The sequence below is a fragment of the Oncorhynchus mykiss genome, chromosome 25 (assembly GCF_013265735.2).
Source record: "Oncorhynchus mykiss isolate Arlee chromosome 25, USDA_OmykA_1.1, whole genome shotgun sequence".
Classification (NCBI taxonomy): domain Eukaryota; kingdom Metazoa; phylum Chordata; class Actinopteri; order Salmoniformes; family Salmonidae; genus Oncorhynchus; species Oncorhynchus mykiss.
This window is the reverse complement of record NC_048589.1, coordinates 985484-1011275: the sequence shown is the minus strand read 5'-3', so window position 1 is coordinate 1011275 and position 25792 is coordinate 985484. Positions and strand designations below refer to the sequence as shown.

The window sequence follows — 25792 nt, the reverse complement described above, 5'->3', positions numbered from 1 at the left end:
TAAAGCTGGCACAACGCATCCTGGCTGGATGCTCATTTTAGCCTGGCTAGTGCGGGGCGCTGGCACAGGACACACAGTGCGTAGAGCCGGCGCAGGATATACTGGACCGTGGAGACGCACTGGAGGTCTGGAGCGTAGAGCTGGCACAACGCGTCCTGGCTGGATGCTCCCTTTAGTGCGGGGCGCTGGCACAGGGCGCATTGGGCTGTGAAGGCGCACTGGCAAACAGTGCGTAGAGCCGGCACAGGATATCCTGGACCGAGGAGGCGTACTGGAGACCGGGAGCGCTGAGCCGGCACAACCCATCCTGGCTGGGTGCTCACGTCCGCACGGCAAGTGCGAGGAGCTGGCACAGAACGTACCGGGCTGTGGATGCGCACTGGAGACACATTGCGTATCTCCGCAAAACACGCTCCTCACGGCGACTGTCTTGCTCCACCAAACCATCCACTCTACCTCATCACTCCCCTCAACCATCTCACAATACTCCTCACTCAGTCTATCCCAATACTCCTTTTCGCTCTCAAACTCTCCCCTTGGCTTCGGCAACCAACCCGTGTGCCCCCGCCCCCAAAAAATGGGGGGGGCTGCCTCTCGGGCTTCCTTCTTGGTCGTGAACTTCGGAGTCACCATTGGTCCTCCTGCGCTGCCTCCGCCTGCTTTCATGGCAGAATCCCTGCCATAACCTCCTCCCATGTCCATGATGTCCTCCACTCACTTTTCTCCCAGGCCCAGGATCCCTGCTCCTCCTGGCCACGCTGCTTGGTCCTTTGGTGGTGGGATCTTCTGTTACGTCCGTTGTTAGAAGGAGACAAAGGTGCAGCGTGGTTGGCGTACATTATATTTTTATTTTAAATGACACCAAAAAACAACAAAATGCAAAACGAACGTAAAGCTATATGCAGTGCAGAAAGCAACTACACACAAACAAGATCCCACAACTGAAGGTGGGAAAAAGGGCTGCCTAAGTATGATCCCCAGTCAGAGACAATGATAGACAGCTGCCTCTGATTGGGAACCATACCCGGCCAACAAAGATATAGACAAACTAGAATGCCCACCCAAATCACACCCTGACCTAACCAAATAGAAAAATAAAAAGGCTCTCTAAGGTCAGGGCGTGACAATTTTGGAGATTATTTCCTTTTCAAACAACCAAAAGTGAGCAGTTGTAATCTGAATAAAAGGATCAGATTACGTTACTGAGTTTAGGTAATCCGAAGGTTACGTTACCGATTAAAATTTTAGACAGGTAATTAGTAACGGATTACATTTAAAAAGTAACCTACCAAACCCTCAGTGGGAGCCATCAGAAGTGTCAACAAAAAGGATAATAAACAACACTAAATACACTAAAGGACACTAAACAACACACAACAGCACAACACTAAATCATTTCTACAACTCATTATAATCAATCACAATGGATTTGTTTCCATTAAAAAACTGCCTGTGTTAGCTGCTGAGTTAGTGCAATGTCATTGGCTAGGTAGCTAGCTATGTTGTGCTAGCTAGCGAATATGCTAATGTTCACTAGCTAGCTAAACATTTGTCTATGGGCTGGCACTGTTGGTAGTGGATTATGCAGAGTGAATTAAACACTGTATTTGTCATCTTGCTAGGTAGTTATCGAGCTGTGGCCATCTCGCTAGTATCAACGAGGGCTTTCTACAAAATAGCAACATTAGCACAGCTACTGTAGCCAACTTGATAACATTGGCATCTATACCATGAACTAAGCAACACACACAGACATGCATTGCGAAACAACGCTACTGGCACCTTCTGGATAGAGTATTTTAACAAGGCCGAGTGGCTGACTACTTCAAGGTTTTGCTGTGTGAACACAATAAATATTGACTGCTGACACTCTGTACGGAGGTCATAAGTGCTGTCGGCAGGCAAACATTTGACAATCCTACCAGTGTGTCTGAGCTATACGGATATATATCCTACGCCAATCCTTCCATTATAGTTCAGAAAGCTATCATTATCAGACACATTTAATGTCTGGTAGCCTATACCACATGCCCTAGGATGGAGAAATACATTTCTACAGATCACATAATTTACTTAATTTCCGGTGACTATGACAAATTAATTGGCCACATCGAGAAAGACAATATTTAAATATCTTAAATGCAAATTATGTCTTTACCCTCCTTCACTCCCCCCAAGTCTGAACCGAGTGCACACCCAGACACAAATGCTAGATCCACAATCGGTGCTATGTGTGCACGCCTTAAGAACTGAGCATTCTGCTCTTTGGTACTTTTTTGATGGGGTCAGAAGGAAACCAGGCCACCAGCTTTTGTTTCCCGACCAAACTGACATAACAAGCGAAGTGGTAGCAAATTACATTTCTCGAAATACGGAAAAACAATATTACAGAGACCTTGAATTAGCCTCAAGAGCATCCGGAAATAAAATGCACTCTAAGTCGCAAACGATTGAATCAATGGACCAATGTTTTTTCTAAAGAAAGCGAAGACAGCCTCTCCAAATTGAAGATCTTAAGGACAGCTGAAAATGGGATGAGTGACCTTGCAGGTGTACTCCATTTTCTTGCAGGTGTACTCTATCTCAAGTGTAGATAGAGTTCCACTGTCATTGACTTAAACTGTGTACAACATCTGTGCACGGAAACAGACCGACTGAAGTCAATTTTCACTGGGGAACTTGTAAAAGTATTTCACTGCAGTAGCCTGCGAGGAAATAGGGGAATGAACACACATGGACACATACACAAGTCAGGGAACATGCACACAGACACACACACAAACAACCCCAAGGTAATAGATCAATACAGTACAAGGCGATTAAACTGTAAGCAGTTTACCCTTAATAAGCTTTTATCAAACATGCAGGCTGTTAGACATGCAAATGGAGTTAGGTTAAAGGGTTAAGGTTAGGGGAAGGGTTAACTAGCATGCTAAGTAGCTGCAAAGTTGCTAATAAGCTAAAGTTGTCCGTAATGAGAGAAAATCATTTGTGTTGCTAGACATTCGCGTTATAAGCCCAACCAACCGTCCTCCTATTGTTTCTGTCTTAACCTACTGTCTTTATCTGTGATTGAAATTAAATGTATACAAAATTGTCTAATGCACACAGCTTTGTGTGCCTGTCACGAAGTTCCAATAAGCAACTTGTGTCTATTTCACAATAATCTGTGATACTGGGTTGCTAATTACTATATTGGATCTCCAAGAGTCCTTGAACCCCCCATCTCCTGATCCACTCAATAAGAATATATGAATGGCCACCATTAATTCACAAGGAAAGGTGGATTACACATTAAAGTGGCATAAGACATCAAAGGGCTGTTGTAAGCACGGGGCATTACCTTTTTGTGACACTCAAAAAGGTGTCATGAGGTAACTATGAAAGGTCAACATATGGTAAAACAGTACCTTTTATCGTTCCAATATTTTATCGGATTTGAGGATCAATATTAATTAAATTAATGTAAACTTCTGTGTCCGTACATATCAGTTGTCTCAAAGAAGAAGTGCTGATCTTGGATCAGCTTGTCCCGTCCATGTAACCTTATTCACTGTAATCTAAAAGCCAAAACTGATCCTTAAACTACTCCTACTCTGAGACGCTTGATACATACGGCCTATGGAGACATCCATTATTGTATTTGTCAGAAGACAAAATTATGTTGAATGAAACACTGAAAGCAGACCTAGCAGGACACCATGTGGTGGGTTTGTCTTAGTACGCTTCTCAGGTTGTTCAACAGCTCATCTCACCAGGAGAAAGTTAAAGAGCAATTCCACCACTTTCCAACCTCATATTCATAATCTACAGCACCAAACCAGTATCTATGATCTGTGGTTAAAAAGATAATAAGAAAGGTCCTAACAAATGCCTCTCTGTAACCACCTTTCATCCAGTTTTTAAATGCGAAGGAAGTCATACCATAAGAGAGGGTATTTTCTTGCTCCCCACATCACTTTGAATTTCATAGTGTTTGAAAATCAGTTTTAAACTTTGTAGAACTTTGTAACTTTATGTAATTTTTCTATAAAACCTTTTTATTTTTTATTTTTTACATACGTTGACACGGGTATGGTGCTGGAGATAATGAAAATGAGGTTGAAAAGTGGTGGAGTTGCCCTTTAAAAGCAGAAAGATTTTTATTAGAAAGTCAACTCCGTTCAGGAGCTAAATGAGAGTAAGTTACTGATGTTAATTTGTAAGAACTTGACACAATGTCATGCACATGCAAAGATTAGTCAGACTGACTTTGCAATCTCGTCAAATTAAACTCTTGGATTCAAAATCATATATTATTTATTCCATTTAAATATTGTTTTATATTAAACAGGTCCATGTTAAATGATACAAACACTGCTATGAATATCCTTTCCAAGAATTCCCAGAAACTCCATGCTAAAACTTGTAACATATGCACATAAGAAATATGGAATTCAGAGTTTTCTACACCGGGGAATAAGTTGAATTTGACATTTTACACTCCTTTCTATTCCCTTTTGGTAAATCCATTTGTTATCAATTAACAGAATTTACCAGAAAAAAATGGCATTTAAAAAATACATAAAATAACAATAATGTTGTCCTACTTTTCTTGGAAAGTAGTCAGTTGCACAAGTGAAAGCATTCAACTAAAATGTGTCTTCCACAGGGGATGCCTTAATCGACGTCATCGGCGCCCGGGAAGCAGTTATTGTTGGGGGTTAACTACCTTGCTCAAGGGCAATGAACACTTGTTCATTGGTCAATTCAAGGCAGGGTAGTAGGGCAAAAACATTATCTTGGGGTGGCCCTTCCAGTTAAGAGTCACCGGTTATTCATATGCTGAATAAAAAAAAACAGTCCTTTCCTTTCTGCCCTCCATTTGCACGTTCATGCACGCCTCCACCATATGCACAAATGTCCAAAACTGAGGGAGTTAAAATGATCAAAGTGATAGCCACAACACGCAGCGCAATATGTTTGGAGTTTGCGCAATATGCATTAATTTGTGTCTGATTTTGAGCAAATACCAAATAAATTACCTCAAAAATTCTATGTAATCTGTTAACTGTTACTGAGGTTTATATCTTCTAAGACAACAAGGGGAATTTGTTCATTAGAATTTCCTGCTCATGTAATTATTTAAATTAGTATTTAAATGTGAAACATGAATTGCACGATTCAAGTCACAAGTGTGTACCAAAGTTGATGGGTTTATTTCATCAGCTCTCCACTCTAGAAGTCCCCCTAGGAATTTCTTCAGCAGCCCATGACAATGGAGGGCATGACAACGGAGGACACCTCTGAGTGAGTTGGTAGGGGCGATTCACAGGTACTTTACCTCTAAGACAGTGCAGACAGCGAGTCAGTGTTGGCAAACGCCTGGATAATTTCTCGTTTTGAAAAGTCTAAATAATTCACTCTTAAATTACTTTAAAAATAAATGTGATTTTCTCCATATATAAATACATAGTTCTCTATGCACTTAAGCCAATTAAAATTTAAATTCAAGACTAAATCATTACAGATAAAAGTGTTAAGCCATCATTTAATTTATGAGTCATCCTGTTAAATCCAAAACAAGTCTTAACTCGTACCATCTGTCAACACAATACGTGACTACTAACCCACATATTTATAGGCAAAGGAATGGGATGATGCAAAAATAAAATCATCATTTGGCAAAGTAGTAAAAACAAAAAAGGGAATTTGTGCTTGGGATGATAAAAAACATTTCCTCATTGACCAATTGTGACCCACAGGACATTGAGCAAAAACACTTCCAGACATCGAGACTTACTCAGCCTAAAACTGTTGACATCTCACGCCCCTCTCAAAACAGAGTGGCTTGGTCTGTCTCAACTGGCGCTTTTGGTGAGGATTCTGAGGAAAGAACAAAATAGTGTATTTTTAACCTCTTCTTTCACTGTTTATATTCCTTCCTTCTACCACTGTCCTCACAAGTGCTACTGCAGGTTCTTCAGGATGCGCCCGTAGCGGAAGTCGTAGACGTGGCGACAGACGAACACCAGGTTGGGGTCGATGTCCGTGGGCACACAGCGGTGGGCAGAGGTGCCGTATTCAACACAAGGCCGTACCATTCTGGTGGCACTTTCAGGGAGACCCTTCCCGCGACATTTCACGAAGGCACAAAATCTGAAATACCATGTCAAGAAGACCACCCAAATGCTTAAATGGAAATTCCATGGTTTTTTAACCTCATTTTCATTATCTCCAGCAAAATACCAGTGTCTACATATGTGAAAACGGCACATTTCTATGTTTTGTAGAAAAATATATAACATTTAAAATATTCCTCCCGATGACCTCATCAGAAGTTAATAAACATTTGTGAAAACAGTGATTTTCAAAAACTAAGAGTTTTTGCATGGAGAGCATGAAAATACTGTTTTTCGTACTTTTAATACTACCTTGGGATGACACAGAGAAGCATTTTTTTCTTGTCTTTTTAATCACAGATCATAGAAACACATAGTTTTTACATATCAAGACACTGGTATGGTGCTGGAGATAATGAATATGAGGTTGAAAAGTGGCGGAATTGTCCTTTAACATCTTAGAATAGCTCACAGAGAAAAATAAAAGTGAACAAATACAATGCAACAGATATAATATAATACAATCCACTCAACATCATGTGGCTCCCACATCCTATTGATTCTCACGCCCAACTTCCATCAGCGAAAAACAGACACCTTACCTACAGTACTGTGCTAACGTCAAAACGTAGCACTTGTCTTCAATGCAGGCCACACTGTTCTGGTCCTGATGACGAGATGCAAAAATCTCATTCTGGAAACAAAGTCAGGTGACAAGACTGAAGAAAATGAACTTACTTATGAACCAAAACAAATATGTTTCAGCAATTTTACATATGCATGTATCATGTATCAAAATATGTTATGACTGAACTATCCCTTTAATATGAAGAGGAATCTCGCAACTATGTGTATCTGACATCATTACCAAGACCCACTTATACCATCAGGAAATCACACAGTCATGGGAGATCAAAAAAGTGTGTCTTGTTTTAATCCTAGCTAGTTATCCTTACAGAGGCTTTAGTAGAGCAAAGCAGTAGCTTTGGTCTTCTCAAAGCCTAGGGTATTAAAGTAGGGCACACTGCAGCAAAATGTTTTACAACAGGTCATGAAAATCAGGCCGTACCACTCTGGTGGCACTTTCAGGGAGACCCTCCCCGCTATGTTGGTTCAGTTAGTGCCTCCCTGTTTCAAAACCTTTTTTTCCCTACTAGCTCTCTCGCAGATCATTTCCACTGGGCACACATTGATTGAATCAACGTTGTTTCCACGTCATTTCAATGAAATTACGTTGAACTAACGTGGAATAAACGTTGAATTGACATCTGTGCCCAGTGGGTTGTGAATAAGGCTGCTGTTTATTATTTCTAGCCTGGGTGAACAAAGTCTGTTTGTTCCTGAGGGATATTGACAACGGGAAGCCTGTAGCCTATTTCTCCAGGAAATACATAATTCAACGGAAGCAATGTGTTTGCCATCTCATTCCCTATGGAGAACCAAGCTGCGGCTGGACAAACATTGTGGATTGCAGCCACACAGTATGAACTCAGCTTTCTGCAAACTCACCTCACAGTGTGTGCTGGGATTGCGGCCTCCCTGTGTGTGTTCTGGGCGGTAGTACCAAAACAGACTCATCATCATCTCTCCTAAGGATACACACAGACAGTGCAATTTTCAGAGTGATAAGAGGATAACTGAAGTTGTATCGAATTATGATGGGTAGGGATTCCATCCGATGATGGGTAGGGATCCTATTCATAATATTTCACGTTTTGTCACATTCTCTAAATGATTATGCAGCAAACAATGGTCTGTTTAACAAACCTTGGTTCAAATGGTATTTGTTTTCATTCTAATGTTTTGAGCATTTGATTCCTGCCTGGAACAAAATATGGGCAGGTTTTGTACTTTTGGGGCTATTCCATTAGTTCCATTGTGCAAGGCAAGCTCAATCTGAAGTATTTCAAACAAAATCAATACTATTTGAACCTGTGGGTCTATGGTTTTAAACATGGCTATAGTTTCGTTTTTCATCCATCTGTGTCAGTTTAGATTTGTGTAAAAAAGGCGGTGCCTCACCGGATTCTGAGTCCTCCCATAGGGCTGAGATTTTGGCTATGTAGGGCAGATACTTTTTCCTGGGGCCAGAGCGCAGCAGGACTGTGTCTCGAACCCAAATTACCTCCCCATCCCGTTTGACCCCTTCAAAACATTTGCGCAACACTGTTGTCTCTTCCCCCTGGAAACATATTCAAAATATAACCATTGTTGCCACATACTATTAGCAATGTTATTAGTACATGCAAGCACAAGCTAAGCACATGATGTGTAATAATATCATACATGCATACAGACAAAGTTTGTCTTTACAGTACTAAATATAATATTCTGTAGCCTACCTTACAAGGTACAACCAATATCTCTTAAAGGAATAATCCACCCCAAACCACTAATTACAGTGTTGAACATTGTTAAATAACACTAAAATGTGAAAACAATATTTTGGGGTGAAGAAATGTTTCATTTTGTTGTTATAACAAAGGTTGGTAGCAACATGTGAATTATTTTTTATTTTGTTGCAATGTGAAAATCGTTGTGGAAATCTGTTGCAGCTCAAGTCGACTACAAAACCAACATTGTAGCTAGCCCAGAGAGAGAGCATTACAATGTCGTTTTTGTAGTCGACTTGAGCTGCGACAGATTTCCACAACAATTTCCAAATTGCAAAAGAAGCTAGCAAACATAGCTACGTACAATAATACCAAAGTAAATATCAGCATGTAAAGTAGCTAGCTAGCTGGAAAATGACCTAAACAAATTGCTCTATCCATTTAGAAGTTTATCTCACTGATTTCAACTTGCAGTTCCTCTCTGCCCAGAGCAAGTGCGGAGTACATTGCTATGGGAACAACGGCCCTTTCACACATTTCCCACAGGCAAACAGGGCGCATTGCGAGATGGTACTTGAAGGAGAAACTGAATTGAACATTTGGTGCACTGTTTAGATTGAGCACATCTAATCAAAATATACTTTCTTGTGACGATATAAACGGTTGGATGTGTTCTAGACCAGTGGTTCTCAACTGGTTTTGCCTCGGGACCCAAATTGAACCAGGTTGTCTCAGTCGTGACCCAATATTTGAAAAAACATAATCGCCAAAACACAATCTGGAAACCTATACTGATCAAAAATATAGACGCAACATGCAACAATTTCAAAGATTTGACAGTTCATGTAAGTGAATCAGTCAATTAAAATAAATTGATTGATTTCACAGGACTGGGATATCTATTGGGCAAGGGTGCAGCCATGAGTCAGCCTAGGAGGGCATAGGCCCACCCACTGGGGAGCCAGGTCCAGCCAATCAGAATTAGTTTTTCTCTACAAAAGGACATTATTATAGACATAAATACTCCTCAGCACCCCCTCAGACGATCCCGCAGGTGAAGAAGAAGGATGTAGAGGTCCTGGGCTGGCGTGATTACACGTTGTCTATGGTTTTGAGGCCGGTTGGACGTATTGCCAAATTCTGTAAAACGAAGTTGGAAGCTTATGGTAGAGAAATTTACATTCAATTATTTGTCAACAACTTTGGTGGACATTCCTGCAGTTAGCATGCCAATTGCACACACCCTCAAAACTGCACATTTTAGAGTGGCCTTTTATTATTCCCAGCACAAGGTGCACCTGTGTAATAATCATGCTGTTTAATCAGCTTCTTGATATGCCACACCTGTCAGGTAGATGGATTATCTTGGCAAAGGAGAAATGCTCACTAACAGGAATGTAAACAAATTTGTTCACAACATTTGAGATAAATAAGCTTTTAGTGAATATGGAATATTTCTGTGATCTTTTATCTCAGCTCATGAAACATGGGGAACAAAACTTTACATGTTGCATTTATCCATTTCTTCAGTATATTTTAAATGCTATATTGATATTAAATGTAGCAATTACATGACAAGGGAACACCATTCCCACCCCTTTTATTGTCAATAATACAATTTTGCCCATATTTTTGATGAAGAATGTTAATAAACTCATAGTTTGAGACCACAAAATCAACCAAAATGGCACTGCTAATAGCTCTATATTAAAAATACTGTTATTCATTTTCAGAGAGAAAATTATTTTAAAATGTAAATTCATTATAATTTCTACAAACTTTCTACCTGGTGTAAGTCACTCAAGTTCAGACTGTAGTATTTATTCATAAAATCATTATTTTTTATTATTATTATTTTTAAATGACAACCGCAACGCATTCAAATGTTCCCAACAGTTGAGAATCGCTGTTCTAGACAAGTATGCCCATTCCATCTATTGGCTGATTTGGTGATCTGAGTGCAGGTAATTGTTTTAAAAGCATTATTGGATGTGATAGTGTGATCCCCTATCTCCAGTGACGAGAACCATGTACAGTAGCTATAATGCGTTCCTACATGATTTCCTGATTTCACAGACGGACCACTTAGAAGTTAAATCACTGGAATATTATCACTTTACCTACTGATTAAACATAGGCTTTCACCAAATTGACAGGAGTTTCATGATTTTTATTTCTGGGGGTGGATTATCCCTTTAACACAGCAACACGTACCACAGTGAAAACCTCCCTCTCGAAGGGCACGCCCACGGGCAGCCAACCATTGGTTGCCCGGCGACAGGTGATCCTCTGCTGCTTGGCAGCTCTGCAGGCTGCGAGGCTGGCGGGCCCCAGCTGCTGCTTGTCTTGAATGTGGGGGCAGACGGAACACGAGCCGCTGCTCACCCCAGACAGAGAGCTGCTGGGTGGCTTGGCACTCTGAGGGCACTCCCGGACCACCTGCAGCGGGACCTGCAGTTGGCTGGGGTCTGATAGAGAGGTCTGAAAGCAGGCCACTGATTGGGCAGCTGGGGGAGTGCTGGGGCTGGCGGGGCAGCCGGAGAGGGGCCGGGGTGCGGGGGAGGCTGGGACAGAGGAGGAGCTGTGGTCCTCTAGAGACGAGGAGTAGTCTTCTGTGGGGATAATTGGAGTTGTCAGACACTGGAGTGACCAGTCTCGTGAACCCACACACATGCACCCACACGCACCCAAACATAGACCCTCACAAAAACTTTAGACTCATCCTCTCCTTTCCTGTCATGGTGAGCCCACTCTGTTTCAGCACCACTGATATAGAAACACCGACACTGCATGCAGTAGAGATTAGAACACTGCCTATCTGTATCCCCTGTATTAATTGTAGCTGTGAGGCACAAGGCTGAAACAGCAGGCCACAAATGCACATCAGAATGACAGAGATGTCCATTTATTGTGGTCTGATGGACCACAGACCGGCAGTGTGGAATCAGAGAACTGGTTAAAGTTGATATGATACTGTAATATACAAAGTGATGCAGTCAGTTGAGGTCAAAGCATTTTATGCACCTTTTTTTGTGAATAGTGTTTAGCCACCTATTACGCTAAATGTTTTTTTTTTTTTTGTATTATAGCATTTATGCTACTTGACTCTCATCTCAATCGGCACTCATTTACCACTTCTGTTTATTCCTGGAAGTATATTATTACATAATCTGATGCATGACTGGATCTGTGCACAAAGGTAGTAGAGACGCTGTATTGTACTCTAATGAAATGTAGAGTCTTTTTTTTTAACATAGGAATCAACCAAGCTGTGGGGCAGCTTCACCTGACCATTAAGACCAGTGCACAAAGGTAGTAGAGACGCTGTATTGTACTCCAATGTAATGTAATAATGTTTTCGGATTTTCACCCTCCAAACATTATTTCCTAAAGGTCTTAATGATATGTTATGTTGTGAATTTGAACATGAATTATTCCCCTATTTAAGATTACTCTGATGTTTTTTGTACGATGTACCCAATGATTAATGAAAACTTGCTCGGTAGGTCTATGTCCTCATTGTGGTTTTACATACGTGTTTAATAGATCTTATTTACACACTTTATTTGAATATTTGTGAAATGCATATTGTTATATTTGGTAACACTTGTTTTTCCTTCACCTTCAACCACTTTCGATGCGTGGAACGGATGTGGTTGGGGCTAGGTCTACATAAGGGTGCTAATTAAAAAAAAATAAAGCTCTGACGAAGGCTGTGAGGCCGATACGTAAAGCTTATTAAAGATCAGTGATACTATCAAGAGTAGTGTGCGGTTTCCTTTTTCCTTCATCATGTGTGTACAGTACCAAGCTCTGCTACAAAGATTAACAGACCCTATATAGAGGACCACTGGGAGCAATTGGGATTCCAGAGTAACTGATCAAAGACCACAGCTTGGCATCTCCGCATGAATACTACTCAGCTTCAGTAGTAAATACAGTACATTCTATCTAAACCATCTGTGGTGAATACTCATACAACTAGTGGCTAGATGCAGTAGGTAAGGAACTCCACTGACCATGTACGTTGAGTGGGGGGAGGGTCAAGGATGAAGAAACAAAGTTCAGCTCAGGACTGTGGATGTTAAACCCTACCAGGCTTTTAGACCCCACTGAATGAATCGGGAGAACATGACTGAACAAATTTCTTATAAAATGTTGATTCTTCCCTCCCATGTGATATTTCTTATTCTCTGTAACCTTTTCCTATAACTGCCATTCCTGTGAGGAGTATTCTCAAGGTCAAAACATAAGTATTCTCCACAGATTGTTGCTGGTTTGACTGATCGACTTAAAGGACACTGAGCCATCTCAAACATGGTTAACACCCTGCAACTATCATGGCCATTTCACATCATTATCACTGTATACATTCACTTCCAAAGTGATTACCGTCCTTGATAAAGATGAGCAAAAAAAGACTGTATAAAATAAATTTGACAAATACTGAGCTATATTGTAAACTAAAAAAAATACATTATTTTAGACGAATACAATTGCTCAGAGAAAGAGATTTTGTTTAACAAGTGATAAGAATAAATCAAAAAATTGTTGGCAACCCTGTTTTTAATACTCCGGCAGCCTTCCCTTGCGAGGATAACAGCACTGAGCCATTTTCTAAAATGTTTTTTGAGATTGGAGACATATTGGGAGGGATCCTCTGTACAGAATATTCCCAGATCCTTAATAACATTTGGTCTGCGCTTATGGACTGCCCACTTCAATTCATTCAAACCAAAGGTTTTCAATGGGGTTGTCGTCCGAAGACAGAGATGACCATTGCCAAAATTTTGATTTTGTGTTCAGTTAATCCTTTCTTTGTAGATATTGATGTGTGCTTGGGGTTGTTGTCTTGCTGGAAGAGCCACTTGTTGCCAAGTTGAACCTCCTGGCAGAGGCAACCAGTTTTTTTGGCTAAAATGTCCTGGGACATTAGAGTTCTTGATGCCGTTGACCTTAACAAGGTTCCCAGGACCAGTGGAAGCAAAACAGCCCCATAACATCAAAGATCCACCACCATTTTTTTAAGTAGGTACCCAGCTAGCACATTTGGTTCCTAGGAAGTTGTGGGAAGATACATTTTTGGTTTCTCACTAGTTCTGGGAATGAAGCCATAAGTTTCCTGACTGGTAAAACTAATTTTTTTTGTTATGTTCTGAGAACTGACGTGAACATTTAGCCTGTTCTGTCAACGTTAATTCTTAGGTTACAGGTAGATTCTGATAACGTATTACTATGGTTCCCTGGAAGGCTTTATTAACGATCTGAGAACAGAATGTATAGGTTATTTGAAGCTAATTATTAAATTATGTTCTGAGAATATGTTTCATTAAGACTTTTAATAACACTGCTAGCTTAGGCTAACTGTTTTCTAGCTTAGGCTAACTCCAGGCACACATGGAAATTCATTTTCTTAGGCATTAATCATGGAAACACATTTATTTTTTATTGTGTCACTATGATTTGAACCTATGATCTTCTGTTCTCTAAAACATGGAATTAGTCCATTGCACCACCAGGATGGAGATAGCATGCCATGTTTTTTTTTTACTTATACAAAGCTGTTCATTTTAGTGTATTCAGACAGAACCCATTTAAAAGGAAACAAGTACTCATTAAGATCAGGTGTGGCCAATTAGTGGCTGAAACACTTAACAAGATAGAGGATCGAGATACATGTAGTTTTGATGACGCTGAGAACGGAATGTATATGTTTTTAAATAATATTTGTTGAACCTTCTCTGAACGTTACTAACGTTTTCTTATGGAAAGTTGTCTTAACGTTCTCAGAACAATTTGAGAACAAGACTTTAAATAGAACCATGAGGAAACCTATAGGAAATGTTATGCTGAGTTACTGACATTTCCACAGAAGGACATTGTTCCGAGAACATTAGAAACAATGTGAGAACATTCCCAATGTCAAACCAGTTGCATTCCTAAAACATTATCAACATTTTTATTAAATCCAACCATGTTTGAACTTTTAGGAAACTTCTGTAAAGTAATAAAATACCAAGAAAATAATTAACCACACTCTCACCAAGCTCTAAGAAACATATGGTTCTCAGAATGTTATTTGCTAGCTGGGTATGAGTTTCTTTTCTGAATACACATCATGCTTTTGTCTCCAAACTCACCACTGGTGTGCATGGCCAAAGAGCTCTATTTTCATGTCATCTGACCATAGCACTGGTTCCAAACCAAGTGCCAATACGTTTAGCGAACTCCTGGCATTTACAATTGTTGGTTGCTCTTAATAATAAAGGCAACCCTTCCAAAGAGCATATTGGTATGGAGGTGGTGAATGTAATTCTCCAACTTTGGCCCTTGGTTTTTTCTTTACCTCCAGAACCATCTTCCTCACTGTGCGTGGGGACAAGATACACTTGCGTCCAATACCAGGCAAGTTTACCACTGTTCCACTGGTTTTAAACTTCTTAATTGTTGCCCAAAGAGTGGTAAGTGGTATACTAGTTTTTTTTGCAATTGTTTTTTCTCCCATTGCCTGTTTTTTGAAGGTTAACAACCATTTATTTATTTTCGTTTGTGGGTTCTTTGCCTTTTCACATGATGAATGACAAAGGGATAATAAATATGTGTGTACTACATCATTTTTATACCCCAGTGAAATAGGAAGCCATGGAAGGCCACAATACAGTTCCTTAAACTGAGATTAATTTTTAAAAGTAGAATGTTAATGCAGATTTAATTTTGTTACATCTTATTTATAATAATCTTTAGAGGTGCCAATAACTTATTTGTTTTACTTACTTGTTTAGCAAAATCTCTTTCTCTGAGCAATTGTATTTGTATAAAATAATAATTTAAAAAAATAAGCATATGATATAGCTCAGTATTTGTATAATTTATTTTATACAGTATTTTTGCTCATATTTATCAAGGGTGCTAATAATTGTGGAGGTGACTGTATTTATAGGCATTTCTGCCTCCCCTTACCCATCTTAATCTTGTGGCTGCAGCTGGAGCAGCCTGCATTATAACAGCACCTCCTGCTGGCTAGCGTCGGTACTGCTGTATATGCGTATCCACTGATTTGGCAGGATTCTCCATAGCAGTAGACCGGGTGGGCGATTCCTAAGGGTAGAGAGCCCTGTTGTGGAGCCTCGCTCAACGGGATGGGGGCCACAGAGGAGGGAGGGTAGGGCATGGGGATGGAGCTCACGGAGGTCATGAGGGTAGAGGAGGTTTCATGGTGAGAAAAGTGGACGTAGTAGCCCGAGAAACACGGGTAAGGGTGGGGGCTTATGGTTAGGGCATGTGGGTGGGCCAGGGAACGGGGAGAGGGGAGGTAGCTATTGGAGAGCGAACGCTCCTCAAGTTTGTCTTCACCAAAGCTCTTCTGGTTGAGGAACAGGGCCAGTTGGTGGCAATACTCCACTGACCTTTCTTGGGAGCAGCTGTAGAAAGAAGGAGTCAACTGCGTCTTGACCTGTTCCTCCTTCACAGACTTCATCGGGTAGCCCAGCAAGGCTCGACACTGGAAGCCAGATCTGATGGAGCCGTTCCCCCCTGTAATCCCCTCCCACTGGGGTTCGGGGTGGAATGACTCCCTCTTATAGAGATTACAGCATCTCTGAATCAGCTGTGGATGGGTCTGGTATTTCCCGTGTTGGAGTTTATGATACTGTTGTTTCTTTAGCTTGGGGTGCAGTGACTGTTTGGTCCTCAGTACTGCACTCATTTGCTTGCAGTTGGTCTTAGCCACCCGGTGTTTGGCTTTGAAGGAGGTGCTGGTGATCTTGAGCAAAGCAGCAGCGTTGAGACTGGCCTGACGCCGGGGGGTAGGACCGTACAGGCTCAGTAGATCCATGTCTTCCATCTTCATAGACTTTTTGTTTTGTTTGGAACTTCCAATAACATAAATGTCTGATTTTGCCACTTTAGGACCCCTTGGGGTGTTGTGTCCCAAAATTACTGCATCTTTTGCCAGATTCCCATTGGACTGTAGCTTCTTTATGAGTCTGGCCCCTTGAGGATATTCTCTATATAAGAGCAGCCTATTCACAGCCTCTGCATTCAGAGAGGCTAGTCTCCGTTTGCGAGGCTCCACAACAGGTAATGTGCATAACAATTTTAATTGTTTGTTTAATTCCGGCAATTTCTGATAAGCTTTGAAGGTATTTTGTCTAGACTTGCAGGGCTTGGTCCTTCCACGCACCAGGTTATGGCTCCGTTCCTCTTTGGTCTCTATTCGACCCTTCAAGCAGCTCGCCTTGTCCTCATCACCACTCTCCTCCAGACGGGTGAGAAAGACGCGACAGTTGAGGGTGTCCCCCTCACATTGATCCAGTGTCCTGGCCCTGAGAGGGTACAGCTTCCTGTCCTTCTCCTCCTCCTTCTTCTCCACCACTCTCAGATCATTGCGCTCTTTCGCTCTGCCCCTCTTGATCTTCTTGGGCCTCCCTCTTTTTAGTTTTGGGCGATCAGGCCGGGCTCCCCCCACCATGGCCTCAGCATGTGGCACCCCCCCGAACTGCTCCCAGGAGTTACCGGAATGGTATCTGCTCAGAGAGTCCTTCTGTCGTGCATGGGTCATCACATCCCTTCATACAGACCCTGGGGGAGGAGACATAGAAATATCAATGAATGGGGAGAGTTTTTTTGCAGAAACTTAACCGACATGACAGTGAATGCACGTGCATTAAGAAAGTAAGGCTCAATACAGTTTTTATTATGGTACATGTTCGAGAGAGTCTCAGCTTTCCATAGTGAGGTCATATTAGTTTCTAGCCCAAACCATTATGACGCTATCAACACAGAGGGGATATGGATTTTAAATTAGCCACACAGTCAGAAGGGTACTGCTGCTGACTTCCATAGGATCATCTCAATAGATGAATTTCCCCTCAGGTGGACACACATACACACACACACATACACACACACACACATAATATTGAGTCATGGAAAGCAAAAACTTGCCCTATCCCATTGTGTAGTTCCAATCATGCTTAAGTTATTCGGCAGGTAGCTTAGCGGTTAAGAGTGTTGGGCCAGGCCTCCTGAGTAGCGCAGTGGTCTAAGGTACTGCATCGCAGTGCTAGCTGTGCCAGTAGACATCCTGGTTTGAGTCCAGTGTCGTCCGGGTTAGGGGAGGGTTTGGGATGTTCTTTTTTTCATTTATTTAAATGTTTTATTTGATGTATTTTTTATTATGAACACAACAAATACAAAAAAACAGAAATATACATTTTGGTGACCAAGCTTCCTGATGCTAAGTGTACATGTTATGCTATGCTATCGATAAACTTACACAAACACTTGGATTGCTTTCGCTGTAAAGCATAATCTCAAAATCTGAAACGACAGGTGGATTAACAAAAGGCTAAACTGTGTTTTGCAATATTGCACTTGTGATTTCATATTATTTGACTGTTGCGCTATGCTATTCAGCGGTTGCTGACGAAAATGATCCCGCTAACAGGATGGGTAGCGCCAAGAAGTTTTAACATTGAACAGACCGGGACTGTGTATTCAATGGAAAAAGATTCAAATCATATGCTTATTACAACCTCTTAGAAGGGCAAAGATACTACTTTAACATCTACAGTGCATTCGGAAATTATTCAGACCCCTTGACTTTTTCCACATTTTGTTATGTTAGACTTATTCTAAAATACTTAAACTATTTTTTCACCCTCATCAATCTACACACAATACCCTGTAATAACAAAGCAATAACAGGTTTAGAAATAATTGCAACCTCAGGAGGCTGAAGAAATTTGGCTTGTCACCTAAAAGCCCGACAAATTTTTACAGATGCACAATTGAGATTATCCTGTCAGGCTGCATCACCGCCTGGTACAGCAACTGCACCGCCCCCAACAGAAAGGCTCTCCAGAGGGTGGGTCTGCACAACGCATTACCGGGGCAAACTACTTGCCCTCCAGGACACCTACAGCACCCGATGCCACAGGAAGGTCAAAAGATCAACAACCAGCCGAGGCACTGACTGTTCACCCCGCTACCATCCAGAAGGCGAGGTCAGTACAGGTGCTTCAAAGCTGGGACCGAGAGACTGAACTGCACCGCCCACAACAGAAAGGCTCTCCAGAGGGTGCGGTCTGCACAACGCATTACCGGGGCAAACTACTTGCCCTCCAGGACACCTACAGCACCCGATGCCACAGGAAGGTCAAAAGAACAACAACCAGCCGAGGCACTGGCTGTTCACCCCGCTACCATCCAGAAGGCGAGGTCAGTACAGGTGCTTCAAAGCTGGGACCGAGAGACTGAAAAACAGCTTCTATCTCAAGGCCATCAGACCATTAAACAGCCATCACTAACACAGAGAGGCTGCTACCTACATACAGACTTGACATCATTGGCCACTTTAATAAATGGATCACTAGTCACTAATAATGCCACTTTAATAATGTTTACATATCTTGCATTACTCATCTCGTATGCAGATACTGTTTTAGATACCATCTACTGCATCTTGCCTATGCCGCTCTCTCATTGCTCATCCATATATTTATATATATATATATATATATTCTTATTCCACTCCTTTACTTATCATTTGCTTTTCAACAGGACAATGACCCAAAACACATTCAGGTTATGTAAGGGCTATTTATTCAAGAAGGAGAGTCATGGAGTGCTGCATCAGATGACCTGGCCTCCACAATCACCAGACCTAAACCCAATTCAGATGGTTATGGTTGAGTTAGACCGCAGAGTCAAGGAAAAGCAGCCAACAAGTGCTCAGCATATGTGGGATATCCTTCAAGATTGTTAGAAAAGCATTCCAGGAGAAGCTGGTTAAGAGAATGCCAAGAGTGTGCAAAGCTGTCATCGAGGCAAAGGGTGGCTACTTTGAGGAATCTCAAATATATTTTGAAGCACCTTTGGCAGCGATTATCGCCTTGAGTATTCTTGGGCACACCTGCATTTGCCACCACCATGATTCACCGTAGGGGTAGTACCAGGTTTCCTCCAGACGTGACGCTTGGCATTCAGGCCAAAGAGTTCAATCTTAGTTACATCAGACTAGAGAATATTGTTTCACATGGTCTTAGAGTCCTTTAGGTGCCTTTTGGTAAACTCCAAGCGGGCTGTAATGGGCCTTTTACTGAGGAGTGGCTTCTGTCTGGCCACTCTAACATAAAGGCCTTATTGGTGTTGTGCAGCAGAGATGATTGTCCTTCTGGAAGGTTTTCCCACCTCCACAGAGGAACTCTGGCGCTCTATCAGAGTGGCCATCGGGTTCTTGATCACCTCCCTGACTAAGGCCCTACTCCCCCAATTGCTCAGTACGGCTGGGAAGCCAGCTCTAGGAAGAGCCTTGGTGGTTACAAATGTTTTCATTTTTAAGAATGATGGAGACCACTGTGTTCTTGGGGACCTTCAATGCTGTAGAAACGTTTTGGTACCCTTCCCCATATCTGTTCCTCGACACAATCCTGTCTTGGAGCTCTACGGACAATTCCTTTGACCTCATGGCTTGGTTAGGTGTGCACCTGCCAAATAATATCCAATCATTTGAATTTACCACAGGTGGACAAGTATCAAGTAGAAACATCTCAATGATGATCAATGGAAACAAGATGCAACTGAGCTCAATTTCGAGTCTCATAGCAAAGGGTCTGAATGTCTAGTGTTGAAGTCTGAAGTTTACATACACCTTAGCCAGATACATTTAAACTCAGTTTTTCACAATTCCTGACATTTAAAAATTATCTGTTTTAGGATTCTCTCTGTTAGGATCACCATTTTGTTTTAAGAATGTGAAATGTCAGAATAATAGTAGAGAGAATTATTTATTTCAGCTTTTACTTCTTTCATCACATTCCCAGTAGGTCAGAAGTTTACATAAACTCAATTAGTATCTGGTAGCATTGCCTTTAAAATATTTAACTTGGGTCAAACGTTTCGGGTAGCCTTCCACAAACTTTCCACAATAAGTTGGGTGAATTTTGGCCCATTCCTCCAGACAGAGCTGGTGAAACTGAGTTAGGTTTGTAGGCCTCCTTGCTTGCACACGCTTTTTCAGTTCTGACCACAAATTTTCTATAGGATCTAGGTCAGGGCTTTGTGATGACCACTCCAATACCTTGACATTGTTATCCTTAAGCAATTTTGCCACAACTTTGGGAAGTATGCTTGGGGTCATTGTTCATTTGGAAGATCCATTTACAACCAAGCGTTAACTTCCTGACTGATGTCTTGAGATGTTGCTTCAATATATCCACATAATTTTCCGTCCTCATGATGCCATCTATTTTGTGAAGTGCACCAGTCCCTCCTGTAGCAAAGCACCCCACATGCTTCACGGTTGTGATGGTGTTCTTCGGCTTGCAAGCCTCCCTCTTTTTCCTCCAAACGTAACGATGGTCATTATGGCAAAACAGTTAAAAATGTTGTTTCATCAGACAAGAGGACATTTCTCAAAAAAGTGTGATCTTTGTCTCCATGTGCAGTTGCAAATTGTAGTCTGGCTTTTTTTATGACGGTTTTGGAGCAGTGGCTTCTTCCTTGCTGAGGTGTCTTTTCAGGTTATGTGTATATAGGACTTGTTTTAATGAGGATTTTGATACTTTTGTACCTGTTTCCTCCAGCATCTTCACAAGGTCCTTTGCTGTTGTTCTGGGATTGATTTGCACTTTTCGCACCAAAGTACGTTCATCTCAAGGAGACAGAGCTCTTTCCTGAGCGGTAAGTATGACAGCTGCGTGGTCCCATGGTGTTTATACTTGCGTACTATTGTTTGTACAGATGACATGGTACCTTCAGGCGTTTGGAAATATCTCCCAAGGATGAACCAGACTTGTGGAGGTCTAAAAATGTTTTCTGAGGTATTGGCTGATTTCTTTTGATTTTCCCATGATGTCAAGCAAAGAGGCACTGAGTTTGAAGGTAGGCCTTGAAATACATCCACAGGTACACCTCCAATTGACTCAAATGAGAAGCATCTAATGCCATGACATCATTTTCTGGAATTTTCCAAGCTGTTTAAAGGCACAGTCAACTTAGTGTATGTAAACCTCTGCCCCCCTGGAATTGTGATACAGTGAATTATAAGTGAAATAATCTGTCTGTAAACAATTCTTGGAAAAATACTTGTGTCATGCACTAAGTAGATGTCCTAACCGACTTGCCCAAACTATACTTTGTTAACAATAACTTTGTGGAGTGGTTGAAAAACAAGTTTTAATGACTCCAGCCTAAGTGTATGTAAACTTCCGACTTCAACTGTATGTAAATAAGGTTTTTCATTTTTTTTATTGTTGATAAATTTGCTAAAATGTATTTTAAAAAAATGTTTTTGCTTTGTCATTATGGGGTATTGTGTGTAGATTGATGAGGGGGAAAACAATTAAATCCATTTTAGAATAAGTTGTAACGTGACAAATTGTGGTAAAGTCAAGGGGCAAAACAGTGCTTTCCGAACACACTGTATGTTCTCTCGGGCACAGAACACTAGAGTAAATTGTTCTTCTCACTCCAGAGAAGCACAACTTTCCACAGAGGCCATTCATATCTTAGACTCACTGAAGCGATCATCCATGCCCAGCCCAGCCTCACATCTAATTTGCGCATATATGCACAAAATGTATTTCAGCAGATTTCGTGCGTTTTTGTGCATTTGTGCGTGGTTCAATTCGTTTGAAAATACACTAATTTATGTGCTACTTAATTTGTGCGAAAAGACACGAATTTAACCAGTAGGCACACAAGCCTTTGCAACAACCATATACGCGATACCTTACCCTAACCTTAACCCTAACCTTAACCATTCTACTAACTATACCTAACCCTAACTCCAACTGGACCTAACCCTAACCCCCACCCTACGGAAGGCCTACGCGCATATGTGTGGAGTGCACCCCCTCCCTTCCCCCCTCCGGTTTCCATGTGGAAGTGGATCAACCGACTCAAAACTAGAAACCAAACTCCTAGGTTGCACTATGCTTTCCACATCCGTTGACAAGCGGACCTAGACATCATGACCACACCACTCAATATGGACACATGGCAACCAACCGAGGACCAAACCTGCGTAAGGTGCGCAATTCAAGGAATTTTGCCAAGTCCTACATTGTGTTTAAGAACAAAAATGAAATACATGGCAACCAACCGAGGACCAAACCTGCATAAGGTGCGCAACTCAAGGGATTTTGCCTGATCCTACATCGAGTTTAAGAACAAAAATTAAATATAAACTATCGCGTCTATATGGTTTTTGAAAAGGCTTGTGTGTAGCCTACTGGTTAAATTTGTGTCTTTTCGCACGAATTAAGAAGCACATAAATTAGTGTCTTTTCTCACGAATTAAGCCAGAAAAACGCACAAAATTTGCTGAAATGCATTTCGTACATATATGCACGAGTTGATTGTGAGACTCTGTTGCCATGCCATACAATCCGGATTGAAGTATTTTTCCAATACTGGCCGCATGGAGATAAAACCTAAAAGCTGATATGATCCATAGTCTGCTTGAAAAACTCTAATAGTTACTGTCTGAATGGACATTCTTTAACGGCTTTCTCTTATGACAATTCATGTTTTCTATCATACAAATGCCTATCATCAATCGGCAACCATTCAAATGTTGGTGTGACTACTAAGCAAACAATTTCCTAACAATGTCACTCCCTGACCATAGTTTGCTTTGTATGTTCTATGTTTTGTTTGGTCAGGGTGTGATCTGAGTGGGCATTCTATGTTGGATGTCTTGTTTGTCTGTTTCTGTGTTTGGGCCTGATATGGTTCTCAATCAGAGGCAGGTGTTAGTCATTGTCTCTGATTGGGAGCCATATTTAGGTAGCCTGTTTTGTGTTGGGTTTTGTGGGTGATTGTTCCTGTCTTTGTGTTTGTTACACCAGATAGGGCTGTTTTCGGTTCTTGTATATTGTTCTATTTTCATCTTTATTAAAGATGTATTGAAATAACCACGCTGCGTTTTGGTCCGCCTCTCCTTCCCAGGAAGAACCCTGTGACAAACAATTAGCCTACCCACTGAAATCAATGCAGAATAACACACATAACTCTAAACTAACTAATCACCCCCAGTACAGGTAGTGGGAAATTCTTATGACATGAATGGAGATGGGGTTTTTTTTACGCACAAATGAATAACTGGTCTTAAAAACAATAACAGGACTACAGGAGCTGGATGTTGTATGAAATACCACATTGTAACAGTAGGGTCTATACACACCAACAATATGGCACCTTATGGGACCCCAGCCTGCCATTCTATGGATATAGTTGTCTGTTATTCACACAAATTCCTCACACATCGATTAGAACTGAAGTTTGATGTAGGCTACATTAATTGCCTTTTGGAATGCAGAATACCCCTTGTCTATATGCATCATATGCATGATTGCTAGCAAATGCAAGACTCTTAAAGACGTGGGTTCACTCAAACACATGCCTTTTATTGAGCCTTCCCTGAGTGCCGGATAGATGGGGTTTGCACATTTGGGACTACTCCATTGAGTCCATTGTGCCAAGCAAGCTCAATCAAGTGCAGTATTTGAAAGAAAACAAATACTAACTGAACCCAGGTCTGGTCCTTTCTTTCTTCACAATATCATTGCACTGGTTTCCTCAAATATTTTACAACCAAAGAGCAACCTTTGCAAACACCCACTGAGCCAAGAAATTAATAAGACATGACAAAAAAAACCAAATTGAACAGATGCCTGTGGTTCTGGTAATCTTGTTTTCATGTTATAATCATTTAATTTACAAATCAATACTAAAATGTGTATCAAGAAAATAATCCCAAAAATGCAATGTCATTTTCCTTCTAAAAACAAGCCAACTCTCTGCATGATGTTATTCCTTCTTCAGCATTTTCCTATTCTATAGCAGACGTACATGCAACCAGAATAATGTTCAGTTGACTTGATTCTGGACTGCATTTTTAGCCTTGCATTTCCAAACATCCCGCAATTTAAAGGGACATTATTTCCAGTGGACTCCGAGGACCATGAAATGCAATACATCAGAAAGACCATTTTTAATTAGAGATAATGAGGGAACAGAAGGGGGCACTTTGAGTTTCTGTCTATGGATGTCAAATCAAGTTGCTTCATTGGGATAAGAAAGCAGGCTATGGAACGAATGAAGTGTAAATGACGCACGTTGTTTAAAAAAAAAAATATTAAAAAAGGAAAACTTTATGGATAACTCTTGGATAAAGAAAACAGTCATAATAATAATATTATATGGTTTATGATATGTCATATCATATTATTTTTAACTTGCAATAATGGGAGAGGGCGGTGGAAGACCATGGATATGATGAGAGAACCAGGTAGTCTAGCGGAGCGTTTGTTCGGTAACCAAAATGTCACTGTCGAATACCTGAGCCCGAGAAGGTGAACAATCTGTCGATGTTCCCTTGAGCAAGGCACTTAACCCTCATTTGCTCCAGGGGTTCTGTTCTACTATGACTGACCCTGTAAAACAACACATTTCACTGCACCTATCCGGTGTATGTGACAATAAAGCATATATATATTTTAACCGACCTTCCGTTACAGTACCGTTCTCAGTGCCGTTCTCATAGGGCGTATCACAGTCTCCGGCAGACTCCACAGTTCTGGATTTACCAGATTAATTTACCACCATGAGCAACGAGGCTATGAGTTTAGACCGCCAACTCACACGACTCAATGCGTGCTCAGTATTTAGATGAGCGATTAGCCTACTAATCGGACATTTAGCCTAACATTATGGTCAGTCATTATAATCCGGTTAAACCCAAATCATGAAATTGATAATGCACTGTTAAAAATCTGTTCTAAATTCTTGAGTTCGACTCCCGACACGGGCTATTCTAAGGCTATACTATAATATCAGAAGTAACGGTTCAGGTGGGTGCAGGCAAGGAATAACCATGACATCTGACTGCAAGCATAATAAAGCAGTTATAAACATGTTATTACAACGTATCTCACATAGGCTATACATTAAATATGATGCATTATGCGCTATATAATTTTACCTTAGGTCACGATAGATGGTCGATTTGAGTCCACTCTTACTTCAAATTACACCTTTTTATAAATGATGAACAGTGTCGACGTGTAATTTTGAAATAAAACGAGCACCCAATAGAGCTGAGACATGGTAAAACGGTGACCTACTTCCGAAGTGGCATGCTAGAGATAATATTCATGCGCTGCATTCGAGAGACTGCTGTTGCGCTGGGACAACGAACAGTATCGTTCCAAGAGCAACGATTTTAACAATGATAGTTTATTATCGAAGTATACGGACGTCAGAATGAACTACCAGTGGCCATATCAATCTGCTCTAACTGCGACGGAGATTATTTTCTGCACAAACTTGCTGCATGAATCAAACATGCTT

The 25792-nt window shown here is 41.1% G+C and overlaps 1 protein-coding gene across 2 annotated transcripts; it reads right to left on the bottom strand.

The window, feature by feature from the left end:
• Positions 1 to 1098: 1098 nt before the first annotated feature.
• LOC110505218 (bromo adjacent homology domain-containing 1 protein) lies at positions 1099 to 25792 on the bottom strand. 2 transcript variants are annotated; one of them, XM_021584300.2, is made up of 7 exons: positions 25425 to 25792; positions 15395 to 17014; positions 10649 to 11046; positions 8124 to 8283; positions 7611 to 7690; positions 6704 to 6795; positions 1099 to 6138 (listed from the first exon to the last, which is right to left on the bottom strand). In XM_021584300.2, exons 2-7 carry the CDS (start codon positions 16992 to 16994, stop codon positions 5949 to 5951), a joined length of 2520 nt encoding a protein of 839 aa, XP_021439975.2. In that variant the 5' UTR covers positions 16995 to 17014; positions 25425 to 25792; the 3' UTR covers positions 1099 to 5948. The 2 variants fall into 2 exon arrangements, with proteins under 2 accessions (XP_021439975.2, XP_021439977.2); XM_021584302.2 differs by having other exon boundaries at positions 1099 to 5865.

Coding starts and splice junctions, on each gene's coding strand:
- LOC110505218 (XM_021584300.2), bottom strand. CDS start 16,994: ATGACCCATGCACGACAGAAGGACTCTCTGAGCAGATACCATTCCGGT. Junction 7,691..8,123: donor ATGGGAGGACTCAGAATCCG/GTGAGGCACCGC, acceptor GTGTATCCTTAG/GAGAGATGATGATGAGTCTG. Junction 6,796..7,610: donor ATCCCAGCACACACTGTGAG/GTGAGTTTGCAG, acceptor CTTTGTTTCCAG/AATGAGATTTTTGCATCTCG.